Here is a 20,255-nt window from a genome sequence, read left to right as displayed (position 1 = left end):
CACTTTAATTTACTGTTTCAGAAATTCTGATTTTGCATTTCTTAACTTTTTAAATATTTTGTAGTATACATCACGAAAAGACATATTGTTATCTCATTCACTTTACCTTAAAAAAACTATAGTGCACCCTGAAATAGTTAGTGATGATTATTCTGGAGTTACAGAATAAGAAGGGCTACTATGTGCGTATATATTAAGCGTTTCAAGCCTCAGAACAAAGTTAATGATGCATATAAATTATTATCTGTGCAATATATTCATACAATCCATATGCTCACTCTATAGAAACAGTATGTTAAGAGGCAACAGAAAAGTCAGATATTGACCTTGTATTTTTATGAAACAGTTGGACAGGAGAGGTACGCTTGAGTCTCCCAAACTGCTCTCCACCAGTGTCACAAGAAGAGAGAAAGAAGCAACAGAAGGCAGTGGTATCTCTCAAAAAAACCACCCACGAGTTTGTTGATTTTGTTTTGCAGGAACATAGCCCACTGCCCCTATTCTGCAAAAGCCTAGCTAGTTCTTCATGCATCTTTGGACCGCGTTCAAAATTTGTGCTTGGGGGCTGCTGGGAGGAGCAGGTCTGCTCACAGTTTCCCAGCTCCCTCCTGTCCTGTTTTAATCTATCTGAAGGATTCAGCATCATCCAGCCTTCATTGGCTATAGCTTCTGCGAGCAGTCTATTTTCAAACATCTTCACAGGGATCCAAGTCTCATGGTAATCTCTTTAGACACATCGTAGGCAGTTTTCCTGAGGACTATATCTGTGGCAGGTTGGGAATTTCATTCACTCCCAGCTATTTTTGTGCGGCTGTTTCTGTATGCAAACATCTTCATGAAAATATTTTGTGTGCCCAAACACAGCCTTCTGAAAATCCAAATAAACCAAAAAAGTCTCTGTGGGATTTTGTAAGCCTTAAGGGAGAAGAGTGGATTATCAGGCTTGAAAACAAATGTTGCGGGTCTAAATATATCTATTTTTTTAGGAAGCTATAAGCAGTGAAAAAGATAAATGAGTTTGTGGTGAAAGCACAACAGACATTATGCTAAGATCATGGTATGACTAACATCAGGACATCAAGCCATCAAATATATTGGGAAAAATATGAATACAAAAATGGTTTATATTTTACCTGGTCAAGAGGATGCCCATTAGAACCGTGAGGGATAGAAACTATTAAGCATATATAAGAAAGCTGCATGTCTGAAGTGCCATTAAGATGGTTTTCTTCCCATGTGTCATGCAGACAAGGATGAAAGAAGTGTATTTTTCTGTCTTACAGCTTACAGGAGAATGAGGGGATGGCATTAACCACAGTGGGTTTGCCATCTACTTTCCCGTGTCTTCAGCGTCATTATGTTAACTATGCAGACTGATGAACTGTAATTGTTTTCTGGCTACTGTTGGTAGGAGATAGAATGACAAAAGGGTTTGGAGCACTGCTAGGTTCCTGTTTCTCTCATTGATCTCTATGAGAACAATCATTATGATAATGATTCTAATCCAAGCTTCTGTAATATAACTGAGAAATAAATGCTTCTTGGTTAGTATGCCTCAATTAATGGGTCACCCAGTGTAGCTGCAGCAGGTTGCAAGTAAGTAGCTTTCAGGATCTGAGCCCAAATGATTATAGGTTTTCTTTCCCTTTTTAGATGAAATGGATTCATAAGCCTTACTCAAATGAATCACTCTTGTAGTCATTAATTATAGTATACACATGTTAATGACATCATTATCAGGAGATAACATAATGTCCCCAGGACCACGTGTTACAGTTGTTTCCTGTGCAATCAATTGTGCTTGATAACACAGCCTGTCACAAAAATGTCAAAAGAAACCACATGGTGTCTTGAAATGATTGTGAAATTATCATGTGTCACAGCTATGTATGTCATAAACAGTACCATCATGACTGAATTTTTCATTAACTTCTTGGGTGAGGGATACTGAAGAGAACAAACAATTAAGATCTTCAACATCTCAAGTGCAGCATATAATGCAGCACTGAATTGTTTAAAGCATACGCTGTGACTGAATTAAAATGCATTAGGCATGAATGGAGGATATGCATAATAATAAGCAATATTAAGGACCTTGGGTGATTTTTTTTCCTTGTTTTTATTAAACATAAACAGAAAGGAATTAATTCATTTAATGTTCTACAGTTTAATTCTCTTTTAGCACCTCCCTTCTAGGTTGTATGAGGACTGGATAGTAAGACTGTAGGAGAGTTGCCAGTGTTTTATTTTAGCAAATGAAATCCTGGTCAAGCAAAAGTCAGTGACAAAGCTCCTCTGGACTTCTTCAGGACCAGAATTTCATCCATGTGGCCTATCGAGCTCTGGAAGTGTGAGCAATCTCACTTGCATCCCAGCTGTGATACAGCAACAATTTCAAGCCCATGGCTGGCAGGTGGGTTTTGCTGTTGACAGTTGCAAGAACAGAGCTGGTCCTGTTATCTGAGGTGGCAGGGCCAGCATGTGTCCCACAGCACGTAACTACTAAACCCTTCCTAGCTTTGCCTCTGCACAGCCCACTTCAATAAGAAAAACTGAACTCCTTTTTGTTATCTGTGGATTTTGGCCGTGTTACTCTTTGGCAGTTTTAAAATTTTCCTTCTGAACTATAAAAGTGGCAATTGTTTGAGCTATGTATTTTTGGTTTTCCTGTTTCTCTTTTACTGAACTGAGAAATGTGATTATTCTTCTCCTGGAAGTAAACTGCACAAAATTGCCAAGAGCCATGGGTTTGCCAAGCACAGAAAGGTTGAACGGTTCTCCCTGGGCTGCAAAGGCTGCTTGTTACAGTGCTGCCAGGAGCTTTCCTCCTCTAATGCTGCCTCCTCCATAGGGTTATGTGGGACCTGCTGGCAAACAGCTCCATAGAAGAGCTGTCAATATCATAATCGTCCAGAGCTGTGGGGTTTTTTAATCCACAAGACTGTCTATTTAGATGCTCTGATGATAACAATAATGCTTCATTAGTCATGCAGTAATTGGCTGTCAGTAACAATGTAGATGAAGGATGCTACCTAAACTTTGCTCCACCATCATCTTTCCCTAAACATTGGATTTCAAGAAGCATGGCCTCCTGTTGCTGATGCTACTTGAAAAATACGTAGAAGCCAACCAGCCTGGCTGAAGCCAGCCCAAAATAGCTGACATGCAAATATTTTAGAAAATTTGAGTTAAAAGACTAGTCTCTAAAGCAACATTTTAGTTTAGATTTTTTAACTCTATGGTTCTAGGTGATTCCAAAAGAGAAGCAGAAAAACATCTCAGAGGCTGTTCTTGAGTTATGTCTTTCCTTACCAGTAATAGTGACATGGGTGCTCTTGACAGATGACCTGTTTTTACACTTCCTGAGAGGTTTCGATAGGATTAAGATAACGATTCAGATTTCTTTCTATTTTCACCTGAATTGGAGTACCAAATCTTCCAATGTTCCCTACAAAACTAATTATTCAGGTTTACAGTCTTGCAGTTACCAGCTAGCTCAGCCCTGATACATGCAATAAATTACCAGTGACCCTTTTTTCACCTCTTTGCCTTAAAGTCCCGTTCTCTGCAACGGACACCATCTAATTAAAAAACACAACAGGGGCCTGCTCAGACAGGAGGGTAAACTTAGGCGGGGGAGAAAAGCTGTGTGACATTATAGGGATTTATTCTGGCAAAATCTGAGGCAAGGAACATGAGCTCTGGAGAGAGAGACTAGTGAGATTTATGTGAGGCTGGCAGAGCTGACAATAGAAACTGGAAGAGTTACTGGAGCTGCCAGCAACTTTGCAAGCTTTTGGAAAGAAAATCAAAGGATTATTATTTGTTAGCAGCAGTATTAAAAATGTATTTAACTGACACAGGGCTGAGAAGGCTTTTCTTTTCTTCAGTGCTGCAGATATTCATATCCATATTTCACATGGATTCTTTTTTTTTTTCACAGTTCACTAGAGTTCTGCTTCCTAATGAGCTGTTCGTTGTAAGACTAGTTCTGGGCTCTGTCTCTTGGTTGATGCAGCTCATACAAAACAACTGAGTCAAGTACACAACATAAATACAGGAACATTTCAGGAAACACACAGTTTTAAGAAGTTTCGAAGTTATCCTTGGAAAACCTTTGTTAAATATGAGTTTGGGTCTTTTCTTTTCTAGCTGTGTAACTACCTCAAAAGACAGCAACCATATACCATATATTATCTGTAGAAATAATTCACTGTCTAGATAATTAAGGCATATTTTTAGGAAGACTTCAGCTGCATTCAGGGATGTTCAGCAATTTTGCAAAGCAACTTGAACACCTAGAAATAAAGGAAGGAACATAAAAACATCTGTCAAAGAAGGTGGGAAGTAACCTTCTAGGAAACCTTAATTTTGCCACAGAAAATAGAATAAAATGAAAGTATCCTATGTGGCATTCAGCAAGCCTCGCCAAAAGACTAGTCTGCTTCCTTGCTTCATTTCGTTCACTGTTCTCTAACCAAGTGATCAAAAATAAGGCAGAAATAGGAGAAGTAGCGTCATTCACTAGCTGCATAACCCTGAGCACTGCGTACCTTCTGGACTAAAGGAGGCCTGATGATGTGGGAAAATGAAGTTTGTGTAATTAAAGAATGTATCATCAAACATGATCACAACAAAATAGGAGACTGTTTGGAAGTCTCAGTTATTTTATTTTTTGAAATTTTGGGTGCTTTAATTGACCGTTTAAAATAAGTTTCTTTCTTAATCCATATAAGGTTAATCCAGAGAGGATATCTTACAGTTCTGTACATGCTTTAATTCTTACATATTTTTAAAGTCTGCCACCAGTAGAGTCTGAATACGTAGTCTTCAAAATAAGTCATTCAAATTGCAGGATTCAATGCCAATGGGAAAGGGAATAAACTCATTGAACCAACTGCTGGATCTGGAGACAGACAAAGCAAGAAAGCGACCTGGTTGAATAGTCCCCCATTTTTTTTCCTAGGAATTAAGGGGGAAAAACTGTTGTCCACAAGATGACCTGAAGGTATCCAATGGGATCAGTGACCCACTTACTATAGGGAAAAGAAAGAAAAGAAAATAAATTGGGGTGGAGAAGCAATCTACTTTTATCGCACTTTTCCTTGCATAAGTAGTTGAGATGATGTGTCAGTCTGGTGGTTTTGTCCCAGTTTAGAGTTGCAGTTGCAGCTGCTTTGACAGTGACAGCACCTACCTTTTCAGAACATTCATATTCAGTTATTAGTTTGGCATCATGCTGATATTGTTATTATTTTAATTTATCTTACTGGTAAAGAAAGTGAAAAAGTCATGTCATTTTTTAGCTTCTTTCAACTGTGAATTCTCAGTGAAATGCTATAGGACAAAGGTGTAGCACCTCTTTAACAACAAGAGATTTTTCATGCCAAATTTCAAAAATCAGACATATTTTCCATCAATTAACGGAGAGCAGAAGTGCAAGAGCTTCTCAAGAGAAAATCTCGGGATGTTTTTTACAGGACCTTAGGTAATATGATAAATCTTTCATTACAAACAGCTACCTAAAAAAAAGCTGTGTTTCAGTACTTACTCGCAGAAGAGAAGTAGCATGGGTATGCAACACTAGATTGTGTCCTGCCCATCAACCATGCAGTCTCTTTTTAGTAAGAAACCTAGAAGCCTTCATCCATGGGGAAACTGGTTAAACAAGAAGCTGACTAGAAGCTAAATAGAAATCAGAGATAACTTTACTCCATGGTAAATAAGAGATTTTTTGCCTCTGATTCAATAATACCATAACCTTGTGCATTGTATTTTACTAGGCAAAGCTATTCTTTCAGCTCCTCATGGAATGAATTAGAGTCAGGAATGCATTCCCAGGTGACCACCAAGAAATCCATGTCACTTAGAGTGATTTTAGCTCCATGAATTTGAGCAATTGATCTAGTATTGTTTGGCTGAAAAAAAGATTGAGTTTTGAGAATTTTCATAAATTTTTTCCTTTGCTGTCAGAATTTGCATTTTGAAGATTTTTTTTAATATGTTGGTCTGATTTTCGGACAAATTCAGAATTGTAATATACACTTTTTCTTCTCCTGCTTTCAGTGCAGTTATATAAACCATAGCAGTTTTAACTAGGAGATCTCATTTGGTGAAAGGTCCTGGAGTGGGTGAAGCGACAGTACTGAGTTTTAAAACAAACTGTACCATTTTTGTGCTTATATCATAGTCTTTATAAGATAAGTAGCTCTAACCATTGCTTAATAGAGGGTTTCTACAATTTAAAACCAAAGTTGTTTAAGCCATTGGCCACGTGTCTGATTAGTCAGGTCATGCAAGGAACTGAAGAGCCTGTGAAGCGGATAATGGAAAGCAGTGTCTTTTGCCTCCTAGACAGTATTTGAAATCTGTCTGGATTTATGGTGAATGAAGTAGCATTACTGTCTAAAAAGTGCTTGGTGCTCTGAGTCTAGTTTCCTAACAGAGAGAGATTAGCAAGAAGGGAGGCTTGCACAGCAGCTGATGGCTCTTGCCTTTGTTTATGAATAAAGTAAACAGAATAGTTCCATGTCATAGGGAAATGATAATTATGAATGGTGGCTTGCAGAAAACTATTATTTCATTTCGCTGTATAATTTCCAATGTTTTTGTGGGCAGAAAAATGAAATGTTAGATTTTTGCACAGATAACAGTTGAAAATGAATGCTTAGAAATACTCCAAAAATTCCATCCATTGGCTCTCCACCAGTAGATTTCACACATAAATTGTTGCCCAGGAACCAGGCTCTGAGGGACCAGAACAGCCACAGGCTGACTACAAATCCTCCCAGATGTCTCAGGAAGATGGTACTAAAAGCTGAATCAGGAGCTGCGGAGGTCAGAGCTTGTTCCCACCCATGGTGTCAAACCACAGGCGCACTCAGGGTCCTCAGCTTCATCACAGGGGGCTGGTAAATCCTGAAACCCTCATTTCAGCCAGAGTTTTCACCATTTTCAGATTGCCTGTTGCAGATGAAGGAAATGTAGGGCATCCTACTTTCACAGCAGGGAACATGAAAGCGCTGATTGCTACTCTCCAAGCCTGAACCACCCATCCAGTCTACTGGGCAGTGCTGAGCTATAAGCAAGGACCAAAAAACCCTTTCTTCCTGTGTAGTTATAAAAAGTGAGAGGCTATCCCAAGAAACATTGGTTAGATGTGATGCAGAGAAATTAATTTCAAAGCCTTGCTTGGCTTGAAAGCAAGCCTTGCTTTCATCTTGATGTCCTTACAACCAAGTTATAAACTATAGTGGGATAAGTGTTTCTCAGTCTGTTACAGGATATATTTCATTTTGCCAACAAAGTCAAATATTAATTGAAGTAATTGAAGATAATGATCTAATAGTTTTAGTCTGTCTTGTTATACGTTGTGTGTGTTGTTGACTTTATCCAAGCCTGCATATACAGTTAAATGTTTGTCATGCTAAAAAAGAATAAAATTGGGAAGGAGAGGCTAAGGCATTTAGATGCAAGGATGTGTCCTCAAATAGGGAGTGATCATTGACTATATTGCTTACTCTGAGTGTTTGTAGTCTCTTTTCCTCATCTTTTGACCAGTAATTGAATGCTGATCTAATAATCCCTTTTCAGCAATTCCTGTTGTCAAAGAGACTACATTCTCATAAAAAGTTTTGGATCAAAGAAATTATCTTTCTCTAACAAAAAAAATTAGTCCAAAGTCCCAAGGAATGGTTCTGAAAAGCTTCCTACCAACTTACAAGAAAGTCTAAAATGCTTCATAGAAAGAGCGAGATCAGTCCAATAAAACCTGAACATAAAACCTGATTTCCCTGTGTATGTGACTAATAAGGTTGTTATATAATGCATAAACACACAATATTCCATAAGTGATTATTTCTTTTATAATGGAATATGATTTTCAAAATTAAAAAAAAAAACAGAATCACCAAATCAGCTCTTAAAACTCCTGGATCTCCTAAAGCCAAACTCTTTGTATGAAGATAATTTAATAATTTAAGTAGCAAGTTTAGATCTAAGTACAGATTGTGTGTGTGTGTATGTGTGTGTGTGTTTTAAGGACATGATTAAAAAAGAAACATTTGACAGTCTGGTTAAAAAGAAAATCAAACAGGTATTTTCATATTGCCCCTGTAACTAGCTACTTCATTTATCATATTTAACATCCATTGTATATAAGATGTCAAATCATGCTTAGAAGCATGACTTCCTTCTTACTTTGCTGGTGGTTACATTATCACCACTGCCATTTTGGCCTCTGCTTTTGGGTGTTCATTCTCTATGTGGAAGAGAGAATGGGAGTTCCTATTAATTTGAAACACAATTTAAATAAAAATAAAAAAAAATAAACCGAGTCCTCTGAACTCCTTACAGCGTTCATGCTGCGGGGAGGTACTGTGGAGGAAAGTGACCTGCAGCCCTGTGCCATGTGCTTTGTTCATGAGATGGATGGCTATAATTTACTCCTGCCTGAAACACTAGTATTTACGATGTCTTTTCTTGGCCGAGGGGTAAAAATGGTCTCCAGAGAAATAGAAACATTTTTTTTAAGAGTGTATTGAAAAGAGAAATCCACAGGACAGCTGAAGGTCAAGGGAAGAAGGCAATGAGGGTTGCTTTGTCTCCTTTTCCAGGTAATGAAATAATTCTCCTTATTTGATGCCATGGAAACATTTTTTTCCCTCTCATACTTACACACAGGTGCATATGCAAGCATGCAAGCACAAACACACACACACCCCTTGACCTCAGTTATATAGGAGGACCTCAATTATACAGCAGGACACTGTCAACATTAAGCAGTAGTGTAAAATTTGGCTTTAAAACTCCTTATCACTTGTTCTCTGGCTCACAGCTGGATGAGCGTATTGGCCACTCTGATTAAGCCAAAATAACTATAACCCTGTTTCAAGTTAGGGTCCGCTTCTGCTGGCCTTAGGCATTTGAGTACTGGAGCCAAATTGTCAGCTGTTGCTTTTGTCTGGAAGCTTTATTAATTGTTCAATGTAATAGACCCAAAATACTCAGTGGCAAGGCCTAGCCTTTAGATTCGATAACACTGCAAAGACAGGATAGGAATGAATGTAAAAAGCACCAAAAATCACTAAGGGGGGGTTCTAATTTTAGATTTAATCAAAATAAGAGAGAATTTTCCTTTCGGATTTTCTGCTGTAAGAACTGCTGCTTATTTATGGGTAAATGTAACTCACAGAAGCATTATACTGACATCTTTACTTTAGAAATATGGTGTTTATCTAATCCCTCTTTTTACTCATAATTCCCTCTTTCTGTAAGACATGTATTAAAAAAAATTAAGCACACAAGTGACCTATCAGCTTTTCCTAGACTGCGCAGCCTTTAAGATGGTTCCCCAGTCTTCTGGAAATTTTCTTTTACTGACCAACTTAAGATATCCATTTTCCCTGTAGAAGCTGCTGTCGTGCTGAGCAACAAAAATAGAAAATAGACTCCATAGTGAAAAATAAAAGATAGAATAGATCAGGAATCAAGTTTATTGTTTTTCATCAACAAGTAGAGCTAATACTCCATAGATGGTCAGATCATTCCCAAATCATCCCCAGATGGTCGCTGTGACAAGGGACAAATACTAGAATTTTGACTAAAAAAAACAGATTGATGTCCATTAAAATAAATGTCTTTAGAGTTTTTTACTAGTTTTTTATTCTCCCAGTTGAATCTCCCTTCCTGTCTTTCCCGAGATAGTGGCATTTATTGACATCCTAAATCTCCTCAGAACACAGAATTTAAGATTAGATCCTTAGCACTGGATTCACCTGACTTTAAGCTAGACTTCTAAAGGTTGGTTGTAAAATTCTAAGCAGCTCACCCTGAGCTCCTTTTTAGCATCAATAAGAAACCATTCATCATCTTTAAGGGAAGATGAATGGCTCTTTGGAAGGTCTTGTTTCTTCCCAAGGACTGCTATAGAAGTCCTCATTTGACTAGCTGAAGGACTGGATGACTAATTTTTAGCCACCTGAAGTTAGGCTGAGAAGAATGCCACTGACTTGTTCTGTGAACATGCTTTACCTCCGTGCACAGGTGAATGCTTTGGTGTGTATATACAATGCAATAACACTCTTCTGTTAGTATTAATGTACAGAATATATATATTTTTATTGTTTATGTTAATGTACTTATATAGAGAATGCCTACATAAATATGGAGAGAGTTCTATTTGCGGATTTTAATACATCTGGGTTCTGTTCCCATCATCAGAATATCAGATGCTATTGGTCTATCTGCATCTATCTAGACAATAAAAATATAATTCACTCTGAAAGGCTAGATGAGACTAGTTCTACCAGAGCTCTCCTTCTTATACACTAGCAGATAGTATTTCATGGCTTTTAGCTCAGAACTGAGCTGCTATAGACCCAAGTCACCATGCTTAAAAGTATACTTACTTGCATGAATGAGCAGTGAGTGAAAACCATTAACGTCCCGGCATGCACTGCTCACCAATACTCATTTTTGTTGTAGCCAGAGTTTCTTAGTGTGTTTCTGCTTCATTTAAACCCGTCAATACCTCAATTAGTGCTTGCTTCTCTTCCCCTGGGAGGGACATTTACACATGTCACTTCACAGCCTCCAAAATCTAAAAGACCCATGGGAACTGCGGGGTCATAAAATATATCCTGATTAAAGCTTGTGTTTTCAGTGACTTTCTGCCCTTTTTTTTTCTTTTAAACTTGTAAACTGTTCGGGTATTTTTAATGAAAGGACATAAATGGAAAGTTTAAAGCATAACAACTTGTAAGAAAATGAGCACTCTCCCAAGTGGTTCTACAATCTCTGTTTTTTACTGATTTGTATTCAGTAAGTCATAAAAAATTAGAACGCTGTACTTCACAATTATGATAGTAGTAACCCTCTCATTTAACATTAAAACTTGATGCCATCTTGATGGCATACTGAATTCAATTTAAGATCAAAGCATTGCAGAAGTTATCTAAAATTCTATATTGCTAGTTTTAACTATTTAACATTCCTGCTCTTTCCAGCCTGACTTTTATACAGGGTGATGAAAGATTATAATTGATTTGGAATAGAAAGTGGCCCAAGAAATTTATACTTAATGGATACATGTTTCTAATACTAATTTTTAGGCATCCATACTTTTCAGCAACGGCGATGATGGTAACAATAACATTGTCCATTAGTTTATTGTGAAGGAGGATTGTCTTTGTCTAAGTCTTCATAAATCATAATTATATACAAGCTAATTTAATTTTTTGCAGATTTTCAATCACTTATTTTCGTTTTGACAATTAGCCAAGCTTTGATGAAACTGATTTTCCGGTGCCTCATGTGGGTTACCATAGTTTGTAACAAATTTCCAGAGGCTTTTACTATAACTGACTGCAGGGAACAAAGCTGTCAGCTTATCATTTCCCATTTTCTTTCTCTTGGTTATTAGTAAGTGCAGTTAGACAAAATGGGAATTGAAGCTGCATGGCAAAGCAAAAGAAAGTCACATTCATTTCAGAACCATGTCAAAGTCAAAGGAAAGACCGAGAAATATAAGCAGCTGCTGGTCTCATGTGTATCATTTGAAGACAGCAGTTTGCACTGTACAAACATAAAACTAATGCAAGAAAAGACCACAGGAAGAGGGAAGAATTGCCTTTGTGATTTGAGAGAAAAGACCTTTTTTATTTTATTAATGTGTCTTTTGGTTAAAATTCATAGTTGTCATGCAAAATAAATCAACTTCTTTTCCTATAATGTGACCTGAAACCACTTCTGAGTGAATAAGATATGAACCTTAAATGTTCACAGCCTTTACCCTGACATATTCAATCAGATCATGAGGTGCTGGTGAAGCTGCCAAGTACTCAAGACATCATTGTCATTCTTATTAAATCTTAGCATCAAACAAGGCCTGTTCTAGCTTGGAAACACATGTTTGAATAATATTTATAATCAAAGTAACTTCATTTATATCAGTGGAATAGCTAGCCGTAATGGTATTTTAGGGTGTACAGAATCTTTATTCATTCCCACTCAGTGATATTTTTTTTTTTTTTTAACTTTTTTTTAAAGATTACCTTGTATGGCTGTTCTAGAATCCTAATAATGCAGTTTTTACATACACCAAGTCTTTTGTTTTGATACAGGATTTGTAATGCAAACAGGTAGCTGGGACACGGACTGATCACAACTGCGTTTACTTTCTCTCTGTTATTTATATGTCATAGTTCTCACAGATGTCACCCTTCACTAAGTCGAAACATAAAGATGCAGTTTCTACTGTGCACAGTCCCTTTTTCCATGGCAGTACTGTTTTTCATACTGTTCTGTTAGAGAATTATTTTGCTAATAGAACTACTAATGAAGCTCTTGCCTATTGTCCGGAAATCCATTCATCAACAGTTATTAATGGAACCATATAAAAAGCTACTAGCCCTCCTTTTAGGACAGGTTGAGGGTAGAAGATAATTTTATTTGTTTTGCTTTATTTTAAAAATATTTTCAGGAACATATTTATCAATAAATTTTCTGTATTTATTTAATATACACTGTAGACTCCTGAAACTAAAGCTGAGTAAATAATTCAGTCTGTCATATTAATTCATCCATTTTTTGCTTTTCTCCTCAAAATTCTGAGGTCTAAGTGTTTGAAATTATTTCCTGTAGTCTGGAACTTCAGTGGCAGTTAATTTAAAAGCATTTTCTTTTTGAATTTGAAATTCATGCCATATTGATTAGTTACATATATCACCCAGTATTATTTCTACTTGAGAATTGCATTGCTTGCACAACAAATGCATTACTAATTCCAAGCGATATAGTAAAATATTGCATTCTAAATTCACTTTCATGAAATATTTAGATATTTGAAATTGAGTTTTAAAAATATTTCTCCTAAAAGAACATGGTCTCTGAGGAGGTTCACAACAGATGAACATGAATAGGTCACAAATATGAAGTTCATTTTCAAGATCAGCGAATATTGGTAGAAAATATTTGCCATTAATTATATCTCCTTTTTTTGGTGAAAATAGCTTGTATTTATAAAAATTAGATGCTTATTTTTGTGTTAACATGTTCCATGCTCCTTATGTAATTTTTAAAATGAATGTGAATTTCAGTTTTCTAGTAATTTGTGAAGATCTATTCTAAAAGGATTCAAAAGCTTCAGTAAGTTTGCTCAAGCTTCACCTAACTTACTGTAGCCTCCTTATTTTGGATAATGAGACTAGTCTTTGTCAAAGTAATTAAATGTTTTCATATTTATTTACATTCAGTTCCTGATGAAACACTCAGCAGTAGCCAAGTAAAGAAAGTCAGATTAAGTAATTTTTACTGAGTCTCAGGAAAGGTCCAGGTTCAGTTTTCTTCATGAGTGGGACAGAATGTTCTTATTTTGTCTGAGTCAGTTCCATAATTCTTAAGAGTTGCCATGAAGAAAGGAGAATATAATGGGTTGATTAGGAAACAGAATCAGCTTTCCAAATGGAAGTCCAGTTTTAACCAGAGACATGTCCTGGATTATTGATGCTGGCATTGATATGCATACCTTGAAAATGGAAATTGTCATAAACTGTAGCTTCTATTTTCTCCTGTTTTGACCAATAGACCTTTAATGGCCAGCACCACATGGCATACGTCAGAGAAAGACATGGAGAACCCTAGAGGAGAGAGATATGTATGAATATGTCCCACGGGGAAGTCTACTCCAAAATCCTGGAACATGACACTATGCGGTCCTTGAACATGCACAGTAATATGCCCTTCCCTTCCAAAATTCTCCTCTATAAATACACATTTCATTATATATATGTGTATATAATGTATAGAAGATACATTTGAAGATATGTAAAGAATACACACATTTAATATGGCATCTGAATCATCTTGATTTATTTCTAAATGCCTTGCTTTTTTTTCCAAGGCATCCTAAGAGAATATCTCATGCATATATATAGTACAGATTTAGTTTGCTTATTTACTGTTTTCTAGATTAGTTTGTCAGTAAAGAGCCATCATATTTATCTCAGTTATTTGCATCAGTAATTTGATTAAAGATAGTTGGAGGATGAAGAAATACGTTGCCTAAAATATCCTTGGGAATGTGGCTTTGTTACCAGAAATCATTTGACACAGAGGAAGATAAAAAGGAGAGCTTATGGTTTAGGATCATTTGAGATAAATTGTGAAGAGTAAAAAATCAGCTTTGGAGGAAGGGGAAATATTTAGCTGTGAGGCATTGCTATGGCAATAAGGAATCAGTGTGGAAGATTATGTGAGAGGAAGGGAAGGATAAGTAGGGATAAAGCTGTATCTAAGGAATAAAATCATCTTTCTTTGCATTTTTTTATGCTTTTCTTATTAAGAAAGTTTGTTGGAAAAAGAATTGAGCTTCATAAGCTAACTTCTGTTTTTTAAAAAGCAAGCAAGATGGTTGTGGTGTTTGGTTTGTCACTGTTACCCGTCAGGGGACTGTTGGTAGGCAACTGTTTAGGAAACGTGAAATTGAGGAAGGAGTCCCTGAGAAAGGCTCCTCGAGGTGCGTGGGATTTAAATCCAAATCCAAACATCCCAATTTCTGTTGGTGTGCGCTGTATGCTCCTAGATGAAGCAGGACTAGTGCAAGGCTCACCTGCACTGAAGGCTGAGCATCATGCCCAGGGAACACAGGCACCCCGGGAGCTTGGGGACCTCGAGGGCAGGCACACACCAGCCCTCAGCTCCCAGGTGGTCTAAGCGCACGCTCCCACCGTCACCAGAGGGTGACAGGGAAATCAAAGTAGGAGAGACTGATGGGAAGGAGGCCTGCAACTGTAAAGAATATCCACTTAGGTAACTTGGTAAGTTGGCAAGATTTAAAGAGGGAGAGGAAATGAGATTGGAGGAGGAAAACATTGCTGTAGGGGTTAGGGAACACGTGAGAACCTGAGAAGGTTGCAGCAGGAAGAGAGGGAGAGGTGAACTGGACTGGAGTATGTGGCTTTGAGGGAAAAAGAGGGAGTTGTGGAGAGGTACAGCAAATGGAGAAAGAAGGGACACATGGGAGGCTTGGGAGATTACAGGTGGAAGGAAGGTAGTGCCACAAGCTAATGCTAGTAATGTGGACTCCTTAACAGCCTGCCACTCATTTGAATTGAGTCTCTTGTTGAACAAAGTGCGTAAAAGGATATATTGATCTATTTCAGGTGTTGCAGATGAGGTACGTTCACGTGCATATACCTACACATACAGGGCCCACAGGCCTGCAGCTGCATATGCCTTGTACGCTACCTTCTGTGTTTGGAAGCAACAAGGAGATGGCCACAAAAAGTGACTTTCTGAAAGTAACCTCCTTGTCGGTGCTAGTGCTTGGGCAAATGGCAGATAAAACTGAAGCTATTTTCATTCTCTGGAAGACGGAATCAGGCTCATCATAATTTTCTATTCTGATTATTCATAATTTCTTCTCTTTGAATTCTTCTCTTTGACAAAACTAATCGGTACCTAATATCTAAACAGTTAAACAAGACATACTTCATCACTAATGCATATCGGTGCCTGAAGAGCCTCATGTCTCGCACAAGACCTTACAGAGTTCTTCCTGTAATTAGATCCTATTTGTAACTCTAACCCACAGCTACAAAGCCCTGTTAATTTTCAAATAGGTTTATTTTGGTTCGGGAAGCCATTGAACAGAAAGGGCTGCATCCTGACATATTGTCATATCCAAGCATCAACAGCTCTGGCATGTGAAAAGGTCATGCCACCAAGTATTAGCATTTCAGAATAGCAATTATAGCAATTCATTTAAATAAGGATTTTTTTGTTGTCCGGTAGCAATAGATGCAATCCATACAGGAGGAAAGACCGGGAAGGCCTTAAATCAGGTCCTGTGCCAATGTTTTCTTCTTAAAATGGAGACCCAGAGAAGTTCAGATGGAATGAGTGAGTTGTTCTGATAAGAAGAGGCAAGTGTTCATGCATATAAAAATAAGGAGAGAGGGGCTATTGCGGGAGGCAGCCCTGGAGTGCGAGAGCTTACTGCCACTTCTTATGCTTTGAAAGGAGTGGACAGATTCATTCAGAAGACAGCAGTTCTGTGTGCTGTCCGGTGCTTTCCAGCTTCTCCGAAGCAGGGAAAGGGCCAGAACTGAAAGACAGACTTGTGGGCTTTGATTCTTCCTACTCACAAATGCCCGGATGCTCTTCATTGGTGGGCAGGCAAATCATCTGGGAAGGAAAAGGACAGGCTACTGAGGACACCAAGGAGACCATCCTGTTTCAAAAATGCCATGTTTTGAGAAGTTTGCAGTAAATAACTCCGAGGATTTTTATTTCCTATTTCCAGAAAATTTTTATTCCACAATGTGAAAATGCTTGCAGTTTAAGCCTATTCTTGCTAGTAAGAGGGTACTTTTTTCAATGTTAAAATTATTTAGAATCTTGAATGGTTAATGAAATTGACAATTATGTTCAAACTGTTCTGCAAATACGTTCTGAATGCAATAAAAACACAAATCAAGCTAGGTTTATTGTCAGTTTAATTATAATTTCAGTTCAGTACAGTTTAACTAGCACATACATGGACTGTAAGCTCTTTGGTGCAGAGCCCTTTGAATTTTGTACAGCTTCTGGTTTAATTGAGCCCTTATTTTAATAGGTCGTTATGTCATACAAAATGGCAGAGCCTGTATCTGTCAGCAAATAAAACAATAGCTCATCAGAAGGAATAAGAATTTTTTATCAGTTCTTTATTGACCCCATATCTGAATGCGTATTGCTTACAGTACATTTATGTGCTGTGAATATTTTAATTATGTTGCCTTATGAGCAGCAAGACAAGTGGAGTCAAGCTTCCTTTGGATTCACATCTTCTTGTCTCTACAGCCCCACTGTCCAGCCCCAGCTCCCCTCTGCTAAGTTCCCTTTGAGGCCTGTCTTCAATCTTAAGATTCTTGTACACAGAAGTGAAAGTAAAATAATTTCTCACATTTTTGGCCATCTGGTCAAATATGGACAAGCTGAATGAGACCCAGATTGAAGGACCAACCCTGTATCATCAGACTAGTCAGCTCACTGAAGAGCAATCTTTTTTTTTGTTTTCTCTGTTATTAGTTCCAGCTATGATAACTTCCTATCCAAATACCACCTTGGCAACACAAGGTCAAAAGAAGGAGATGAGCTGCACTGCACATGGAGAGAAACCCATCATAGTCCGCTGGGAAAAAGAAGACCGAATCATTAACCCTGAAATGTCCCGTTACCTTGTTTCAACCAAGGAAGTTGGAGATGAAGTGATCTCTACTCTGCAGGTAAGAAAACACTGACACATGACTGATCTACATGTGTGAGAGAGTTGCTTGATTTGGTTTTGGTAGGGATGCACAGTGACCTCAGCCTTACAAGGTCAGAACCCCACCACTCACTCCACCTGTGGTGCAGCCCTGGGGAGCTGGCAGCAAGAGGAAGCAGAGGAAAAGTCTGCATCCCACCTCCAGAAAAATTAGTGTCCGTCTTCTCATGCTGCAGAGACAACAAGAGAGAGAGACTGGCTCTCAGCACTGTCCTTTCTGTCTTGGGAGCAACATGGCTCATGCCTTACCCTGCCCTTCCTAGGGTGGCACAACTCAGTTTTGAGTACACTGCTGATAAGCGCTGAGTGAATATCTGACCCCTAGCTCTCATGTGTGTCAGGCTTACCTTCACCAAAATCATTAAGCTGTTTTGAGATAAAAATGCTGTCGTTTTAAAATGCTTTTTCTCTCCCCGCTTTCACTTTGTGGGGACTTCTACAAAGCCAGGTTAGTCTTTGGGTTCAAAGAGAGATGGAAGTAAAAGGCACGTGTAGATATGTAAGTAGTATCTACTGCTGCCAGTAGTATTTGGCACTTACTGTACACAGTAGCCAACATCACGAAGCCATCTGGCAAACGGTCATAGTCTGCATCTTCACTTCTGCTTCCGTGACAGGCAGCTGTCTGGTGGTATGGGAACCATGCGTCTTGACTTGCCTGACAAATCAGTATGTGGGACTCCGTTAACAGGATCCTAAGTGGCTGACCTGGGTTAGATTCAGGGGCTATGTGAGTGACACTACTTTTTTTGGGATCTAAGTTTCCCCAAGATGCCATGGAAGCAAAGGAAAGTCTTGCTGTTCTGGTGTCACCTACAGCAAGTGAGCCTATGGCGTTGCCCTCAATACACCAGAATACATCTTTTTCCACTCAAATCTAAAATTTACCAACACGATGAAGTTATCGGGCTGTTCCTTTGCATTTTTACATGTGCCTTTATGAAATCTAAAAGACTTTAAAAACAAAATCATATAGATTCTCAGTCAAAAATACTGATTTTCCATTTTTCAGTCACATTCTTAAAAACATTTTTACCAGGCTCAAGGAAATAATTCTCTGGCTTTCTGGTGACTGTCTATATTCTAGTGTAACTCTTAAGCTATATCTCTTGCTTTACTAGCCAAAAATTGTGTTGGATGATATCCAGTAATAATCTGGTTTTGCTCTCTGTGAGGGAGGTTCGTCATTGTTTTCTATGAGGAAGAATAAGTTCTATGTGTGACTTTGTTCATATTAGTATATTTGTGTTACGAATAATATTTAATTATAGGATAGACCTCTAGACCTCTCTGCCCTCATTCATCTTATTGACTTTAATAAGATAATGCCTGGATGCACAACAATATTTTTTTGGAAGGCTGGAGACCTGCTTGGAGAATTCTCTTCTGAAGCAGTTGTGTACGGTAGTGGTGTTCTATATCCATATGTATGTTACATGCAAAATCTTTGACTTCTGAGAGATAAAATGTCCCCAAAATAGAAAATGTCAGGATTAAGATTGTCTGTGAAGCTTTTAACTTAGTGCTTTTGCATGTCTGCATGATGATATGATGTTTAGTTGTATACTCAGATTTTACTTTTTCTGCAGGACCCCTGCCTCAGTCAGGCATGACTTGGATTTTCTCTGGAGTTGAATTAGGGTTGAGTAATGAAAGACACTGTGTGATGCAAGGCTGATCATTGAAACTAAACTTTTCACAGGTGGCCAATAATTGTGTGTTCTTTGTTTTCTAGGTACTTGCCTTGAGCCCTTGGGGTCTGATTTGCAGAAGTACTAAGCCCTCATAGCTGCAGCTTAACTCAATGGAAGCTGTTATGAACACATGAAATGCTATTTATTGCTAAGGACTCTGAGCAGGGGGGGAAAGAAGGCCGTAGATGTATCAAATTGGGCTCTGAAAAATTTTGTTTTCCTATCTTAAAGCTCAGCCACACGTGCAACTTAACACAGCTTGACAAGTTACCACATCTCAGATGATAACTCTCCAATATCCTTGTAGCAAGTGGGAAATTAATCCATTTATCTTAACCAGTGGTGAATGAGAATTGTGCTCGTATTACCTTGGCTTTGCTGAGGAATAAAGAGCACATGGTGTTACCATGGCTCAGCTAATACGTGGCAACTTGTCAAGCAGCCACAAACATTATCATATGTCTGGTTCCTTAATTCCCCATATGAAATGGTGGTAATACACGTCATGATGTCAGGGTTTATGAAAATAAATTCACTCATGTTTCTGAAATGGGTACTGCATAGGTGAATGACACTGAAAAGGCTATGAGAAAATGAATATGTCTGTCTTCAGGGCACAGTTTGAACTGTGTGCAGTAAATAAAGTGTGGAGCAGCACACTGAAGGATGAGAAGAAAATGGTATTTGAAATCTGTGCTCATTTAAAAAATCCTTTCCCTATTTTACATTGAATGAAGCAGTGGTCCTGTAGAAAAATATTATTATGATCATGTATGTAAAGACTATGTATAACTTTCCTTTGGAGAGAAAGACCACACAAAATTTCACTATGAGGCACCATGCTGAATACTGCAGGGTTCACTACCAGCATTTGAACCTTTATTTCCTCCACACAGACTGAAGCCACTTGAGTTATTTTCAGAAATAACTGGAAAAAATTTGCAGGCAGCAGGAGGCACCATTGTGTATGGAAAATTTCAGCCAACTGTTAAATACTTGGCACAGTCATGAGTAACTGGAAACAAGACTCCTAATGAGACGCTACAGGAATAGGTGGTGCTCCAACTCCTGACTACACATGTAGAGCTGATAGCCTGCTTCCTCAACACAGGTGTTACTAGTCTTGATAAGTCTCAGTATTTTGGATGCTTTACTCTGCATATGTATGTATGTGTATAACACACAATATCTATTTATTACTGTCAAGTAAAACAGTTTGTACAATTTTCTTGCACCATACAGAAAAGCTGTTG

At 38.1% G+C, this 20,255-nt stretch overlaps 1 protein-coding gene across 2 annotated transcripts in view; it reads left to right on the top strand.

The window, feature by feature from the left end:
• The window catches only part of DSCAM (DS cell adhesion molecule), a 405,642-nt gene that overhangs the window by 273,963 nt on the left and 111,424 nt on the right, over nt 1-20,255 (top strand). For both annotated transcript variants that reach the window (XM_074157779.1, XM_074157857.1), the window contains one exon: nt 17,071-17,267. In XM_074157779.1, coding sequence (XP_074013880.1) covers nt 17,071-17,267 — 197 coding nt within the window. The remainder of the gene's footprint in view (nt 1-17,070; nt 17,268-20,255) is intronic.

The sequence above is a fragment of the Numenius arquata genome, chromosome 1, assembly GCF_964106895.1.
Source record: "Numenius arquata chromosome 1, bNumArq3.hap1.1, whole genome shotgun sequence".
In the NCBI taxonomy this organism is placed as follows: Eukaryota; Metazoa; Chordata; class Aves; order Charadriiformes; family Scolopacidae; genus Numenius; species Numenius arquata.
This window is presented reverse-complemented; position numbering and strand designations above follow the sequence as displayed.